The 6962-nt window shown below is 32.0% G+C and overlaps 2 protein-coding genes across 2 annotated transcripts; both read left to right on the forward strand.

Moving 5' to 3' along the window:
* Positions 1-705: 705 nt before the first annotated feature.
* On the forward strand, positions 706-1606 carry LOC124928141 (uclacyanin-2). The gene is made up of 2 exons (XM_047468670.1): positions 706-846; positions 939-1606. Exons 1-2 carry the CDS (start codon positions 726-728, stop codon positions 1382-1384), a joined length of 567 nt encoding a protein of 188 aa, XP_047324626.1. The 5' UTR covers positions 706-725; the 3' UTR covers positions 1385-1606.
* A 1216-nt stretch (positions 1607-2822) lies between these two features.
* LOC124925697 (pentatricopeptide repeat-containing protein At1g02150-like) lies at positions 2823-5581 on the forward strand. The gene is made up of 2 exons (XM_047465769.1): positions 2823-3267; positions 3979-5581. The coding sequence occupies exons 1-2, from the start codon at positions 2893-2895 to the stop codon at positions 5224-5226; spliced, it is 1623 nt and encodes a 540-aa protein (XP_047321725.1). The 5' UTR covers positions 2823-2892; the 3' UTR covers positions 5227-5581.
* The last annotated feature ends 1381 nt before the right edge of the window (positions 5582-6962 follow it).

Here is a 6962-nt window from a genome sequence, read left to right on the forward strand (position 1 = left end):
AATTTCTTAATAAATATATTTAGCTTGACTAAGCTTAAATGATTCAATGTAAATAATTTTTTAAAAATATATTAGTGAAGTGGTTGACAAGTTAAACAAAGATGAAAGGTAAGAAACAAAAACAAATGTCTAACATGTTTAATACCCCAATCTAGATTTCTATTTTTTCCTTATTTGTATATATTTTTCATTTCATATATTCTCCATGACATCTATATTATTAATCAAGATGCCAATCTATCTACGTCTTCTTCAATCTCATTGAAATTTTCTATTAAGGATCACTATATATCTTAGTAAATAGCAATAAAAAATTGCCAAAAAACAATAATGGGTCAATTTTTAGGGCTGTATTCGGTAAATTTTATATTAAGTCAAAGAGAACATGCTTGAACATGTTCACCTAATCAAGTTTATTATCCAATATTAGTTGGCAACATCCTTCAAACAAAACAACTAATGATCCCCTCTTAAAGTCAGCTTGCAGTTGTTGATCATTCATAGTTTTTAGTGTTTGTTTTTTGTTTTTGATTTTTTCATTTGAATATAATTTAAAATCAATGACAAAATAAGTATTATTATTTAACTCTCACTTCTTATATTAGTTGTCTATATAATGTACACCCTATACACTTCTTCTTTTGTGCCCATCTTTCTATCTTTCAATAGTAAAGAAATTAGAAATCATGATTTCCATCTTGAATATGTTGGTTGTTGTTCTTCTGATGGCGGTCTCAACCGTCCACGCGGTTGATCACACCGTCGGTGGCAATTCCGGCTGGGCTCAGATGGTCAACTATGCTACATGGGCTCAAGGCGAAACATTTACCGTGGGCGACACATTAAGTAAGTTATTTATTATATTATAAAATAGTAGTGAATTATAAAGACTCATAACTCAGTGACAGAGCGTATTAACTCATATCTTACTTTTTTAGCTTTCGGATTCTCGGGAACCCATAGTGTGGACGAAGTAAACCAAGCTGACTACACCAGTTGCAACACAGCCAGTCCTATTGCAAGCCATACAAGCAGCCCCACTACTATTTCTCTAACCACCACAGGCACCTTTTACTACATCTGCCCCACCGGCGGTCATTGTAACAGCGGCATGAAGCTAGCTGTCACCGTCGCTGATGCCACCACCACACCCCCATCATCTCCTTCTCCACCACCTCCTTCCGCCGGAACTCCTCCAACTGCCGGAACTCCGCCAACAACCGGAACTCCACCAACAACCGGAACACCACCAACAACCGGAACGCCGCCGTCTACGTCCACCTCTCCACCACCACCTCCTTCAGGAAACGGAGCTGATGGAATTAGTAACAGTTTGGCTGTTGGGTCAATGATTGTGGCTGCGGTTATGGGGCTCTTGGTCTAGGCAAGAGGCAGTGCAAGCTATAGTGATCATGTTCTTGATCCATATGATATTGTTTTCGAATCTTTTGATTATTGATTGTACCATATATTGTTTTAGTGCTTAATTTTTAGTGTCAATAAATGAGAGAACTTTTACTCAAATAAAAATAAATATGAGGAGACCTTCAATAATATTATTTGGCCCTGTTTTGTTCCATGATCATGCATTTCCCAATTTAATAATGTACTAATTAAATTTTAATTTAAAAATAAAATAAAATTGGTTCAACTCTTGCTAACTAGCTAGTTTATCATGTATTGATCTACCAACCTATTAAGATAGCAAAGTGAAACAAATCTTACTCAAATAAATTTGTTTTAATTAAAATAATAATAATAATAATAGTTAAATAAATGTATTGATCTACTACCAAATTGAGAAGGATGTAGGTATTGAATTGATTGATTGGATATTAAGAATTTATGTGTCTTTGAAAAAAAAAATAGTAATAATAATATTTTAATTTTTTTGATAAAATGTGACCTGACTTTCTAATTTTTTATTTATAAAAAATAACAAAAACTTATATTCATATACCTCAAAACATTTAGCATTTCCTTTTTATATTTGTAAGTACACCTCAAAACATTTTCAAACAAACCGAAAGTATAATTGATGAATAGTTCCATGTAGTAATCCACATCATCAACTAACATTTATAATAACTAGTATTTAGCCGTGAGAAAAAAAAATTACCTTACAAATATGACTATATAATTTAATTTAATATATTTTTAAAATAACAAATTTGATAAACAAACGTTCATTTAACTTTTTTTTCTCTTAGTTCACAGATTTTAACCTCATTTCTCGGTCAATCAAAATTATCATTTCTTACATAATAGATATCTCATATTACTAATATCTTAACCTTATTTTTGCACCATATCATTTCTTACATAATAGATATCTCATATTACTAATCTGGTAACCTTATTTTTTCACCCAACTATCTCAAATAACAAACATTTATTACCTATCTCTTATCCCTCGACAAATCAACCATTAATCTCTCTCGACCCGACAATCAGGACACTTTAAAAATTAAGCATTATGTTATATATTTTTTTCTTCTCGATTTCTAGGTTATTTTGATGGGTTAGGTTAATGTCTCTTATTCTTTCTGTTTTTTTTTTTTTTAAGTTATGAAGTGTTATTTATTTTATTAAATTTTTAATGATACCTTATTTTATTTTATGATATTTTATATTATTATTATTATTATTATTATTATAATTAAGATAGGTTAAGCGATAATAATCCATCATTTTATAATTAAGTTTGGATATTGGAGATAAAAAGTTAAGTTGATGGGTAAACTTTGTAAACATACAAAAATTGAGGGCAGGAAAGTAAATACTACTCTCATGAGTCATGACTTTATCTTAACCGAGTTCCCAAAAAAAAAAAAAAAATTGGTCCATAAACCCTTACAGATATCATTGCAGCTGTTCTTCATCCCCGACGAAATGATGCTTCTTCAATCCACACTTTCGCAATCTCCTCTTCAGAATCATCGTCATGTATCTCTTTCATCCTCAACTTCATCTTCTACTTTTCGCAGTTTCGTCTACCTTCAAGGAGTTACGAACCTCAAGTTTCCACTCATTAGCTGTAAGATATCGGAGGACGGAAGCCAAGGAGCGGTAGTTGATTACGAGAAGAGGTCTCAGATGAATTGGAATAGAGTATACAAGAGATTGTCTCTTTCTGAAGATCCAAACACAGGTGCTGCCACTGTGTTGAATCAGTGTGAGAAAGAAGGGAAAAATCTCACCAAATGGGCACTTTCTAGGATCGTTAAGGAGTTGAGGAGATTCAGGAAGTATAAGTTAGCTCTTGAGGTAAAATTTCTTTTCTAATTTCACAGGAATATTATTAGTGAAATCAAAGATGAAGATGTACTAAATTTGTACTATGAGTGATTCACTGATAGTTAGACATGATTGTAGTGCCTAAATGATAGCCCTTGCTTCTGTGTTGTAAGCTTGTAGCAATAATAGAATCAGAAGTAGTTCTATCTGAAGGAACATATTGGGTATCTGTCATAGCAGAAAATGATGATGTTGATGATGATAGTCATCCCATTGATAAAAATAGCACCATTTCTGTTTTTTTCAACTAATCCAATTTCAATACAATGGAGAAGAAAACTTGTCTTTGGAGGAGTAGCCTTTTCTGATACATTGATAGAAGAAAAATGAATTGATGAAACTCCAAAATATCAAGATTTTCAAACAGAGTAACCATGGGGAAGAAAACCATATGCTTTTTGCAAAAGGATACTTTTTAAATATGATTGTACCTGATAAAATCTTTCAAAAGAAAGAACTTACATTTTTCCTGTATATGCAATTTCCAGAGATGTTTCCAATGTGAGAATTTGGAAGCTGAAATGAAATTGGTATTCACAGATTTTGATAAAATCTGACCATAAATGGGAAATTTCCAAAAAATATGGAATCATCATGTTTGTGGTATTGAAATGGTTGAATTGATTGAGCTCATATTGTTTTGTCTTTGAACTCTAAATCAAAAACCCCTAAATCATGCAGGTTTACGATTGGACAAATGAACGAGAAGAGAGATTCAGAACAACCACTAGTGACACTGCTATTCAATTAGATCTAATATCAAAAGTTCATGGAGTATCAAGCGCTGAAGATTACTTTCAAAAGTTGCCAACTAGCTTAAAGGACAAGCGAACCTATGGCTCTCTCCTAAATGTCTATGGGAAGGCAAAGCTGAAAGATAAAGCCGAGTCATTGTTAAACGAAATGAGAACTAAGGGTTTCACAGTCCACTCGCTTCATATGAACGTAATGATGACTCTCTATATGAGCATGAGAGAATACGATAAAGTAGACACAATCATCTCCGAAATGAAGTCGAAAAGCATACCTTTGGATTTATATTCCTATAACATATGGCTATCATCATTAGGATCAAGAGAATCAATTGAGGGCGTAGAACGAGTTTTCAACGAAATGCAACAGGACGCTTTAACTAATGGAAACTGGACCACTTTCAGCACCATGGCCACCACCTATATTAAGCTCGGCCAATTGGAGAAAGCATGCGAGTGCTTAAAGGAGGTAGAGAGCCGAATCTCAGCCAGAGACAGAATTCCTTACCATTATCTAATAAGTTTGTACGGAACTATGGGGAACAAGGAGGAAGTTCAACGAGTATGGAGCCTTTACAATTCAATCTTTCCTACCATCACAAACTTGGGTTACCTCACGATGATATCGTCTTTGACTCGCCTCGGCGATATCGAACAGGCTCAAAAGATTTACGAGGAATGGCTATTGGTTAAAACGTTTTACGATCCTAGAATTTCCAACATACTTATTGGTTGGTACGCGAGGAATGGATTTTTCGAAAAAGCTGAGGAATTGTTTAGCCAGATGACAGAAACGGGCGGGAAACCGAATGCTGCATCGTGGGAGGTTCTCGCGGAAGGTCATGTAAAAGAGAAGAGGATTTCGTCTGCATTGTCTTGTTTAAAGGAGGCTGTTGTTTTAGCGGAAGGTTCGAGTAATTGGAAGCCGAAGCCCACGATTATATCAGCTTTTCTCGAGCTTTGTGAGGAAGAAGGAGATATGGTTAGTAAGGAACGGTTGGTTGAGGAGGTGCTGAGGATAGCTAATTGTTTGGAGGATGCCGGTTATATGTCTCATATTTCTTTAACCAAAGTAGTTGAAACCGGGGCGGGTACAATCGATGATTATGAACTTAAAGTTGAAGTTGAAGCGGAAGCGGAAGACATTTCTACTCAACTTGAAGGTATCATCTCGTAAATTTCTCATTTCTGTAGATCCAATATGACTGAAAATGAGTTGGAACACAATTTTCGGCGCTTATCTTGATGATTTAGTTTCTTTTTGTTGGGAAATTAACGCAAGTTAACTCGAATCAATTCATTTAAGTTTAGTGTTGTTGTGGTAAAATATAAATTTTGAAATGGGCTTAAAACTTTTATTTTGAGAACATGTTGGGACATGGTACTTGGGGGGTTCATCCCTTCATGATGAAAGGTCATATTGTAAGCTTTTTGAGAGAGGGGCATCAATTTGGATGGACTAGTCATTCATTCATTTTTGTGGGGCTTACAACTTTTATTTGTTCTATTAATGGCAATATTTTGTAATCATATACCAACAAAATAGATTTAATGGGTTTGTTTATGTAATTAGAAATTGTGGGATAAATAAAAATTTGAATTTATATTCCAAATGGAAGTGGAATCACATGGTCAAAACACATGGGAGTTGAGGTGTGTGTGTGTGTATGCATAGCCAGCTATAAATAAAAAGAGAAAAAAAAGTTGTGAGTAGAACTACTTAAATATGGAACGTCAATTTCACTAGTTTAGTAATTAATTTGGTCCAGCTATTTGCCCTAAAAGATCTTGTCCAGATTTCTTTTATTTCTTTTATATATATATATATATATATATATATATATATATATATATATATATATATATATAAATTTAATATATTAACTTAGGTGTCTTTAATGGATAGAGATTATGGATGATCATTCGTTTCTATTTTTTTATCGAGTAGTGTTATATAAAGGTGCTGTATATATCATTTTTTTTATATATATATTTTTTTAGCTCACCATCACTAATTATATTTTTATATAATTAATATATTAAAAATGCATATTATTACGAAATATTGAATTATATGAGATTAATAAATAACCTATCTCCTATTAATTACCCGGTTGAACGAATTATAATTATCATGATTTCTTAATTATGATTTATTGATTTTATAGAAAAACATCTTATTTATCTTTAAATAAGTTTAAAAATGTAAATAAAAGAGAGTTGAAATTCATGAAAACTATTTTTTTATTAGTTGAGTGGATTTCTTTTATATACATATATTTTTTTAAGAACATTGGGTCAAATTCAAATATATCTCACCAATTTAACTATGAATGAATTTCAATTATAATTCGTTTTGCGTTTTTCGATCAGAATTGTCACATTTGGGGAGCGTTATTTTAGTTTGATAGAAGAAAAATCTCCTGGCCTGGTGGTGAGATTCGTGTCTCGTCCCTAACTTGAACACTAATAAAAATAAATAAATATATAAAATATCAGTATATTTAATTAATTTTCATATTTTATAAAATTTTAGATTTATTTCTTCATTTTTTAATATATTAGATTATATATATATAATAATTTATCATAGAAAAACATATTTTTATTATAAAAAATTTATTTTTTTTATAAAATTATATAAACGGTGATCCACGTGAATTTCTTAAAACTGAAAGAAAGCGAAAATGGTAAAAAGAAATTGAAGTAAAATGCGACGAAGATGGTCACTTGGTTCATTGTTCCGATCTAGCTCATTGTCATCTTATACCGAGAGGTGATCTATCTTAGCTCACCCTAATTTCTTTCCTTAAGTTGGAGTGACATTACTTACTAATTCTCTAATTCTTATCAACTAAATATTTAATAACTTTTTTAATCCCACTCAAAATTTTATTAAATCCATCTTAACTC

Source organism: Impatiens glandulifera, chromosome 2, assembly GCF_907164915.1.
Source record: "Impatiens glandulifera chromosome 2, dImpGla2.1, whole genome shotgun sequence".
Taxonomy (NCBI): Eukaryota; Viridiplantae; Streptophyta; class Magnoliopsida; order Ericales; family Balsaminaceae; genus Impatiens; species Impatiens glandulifera.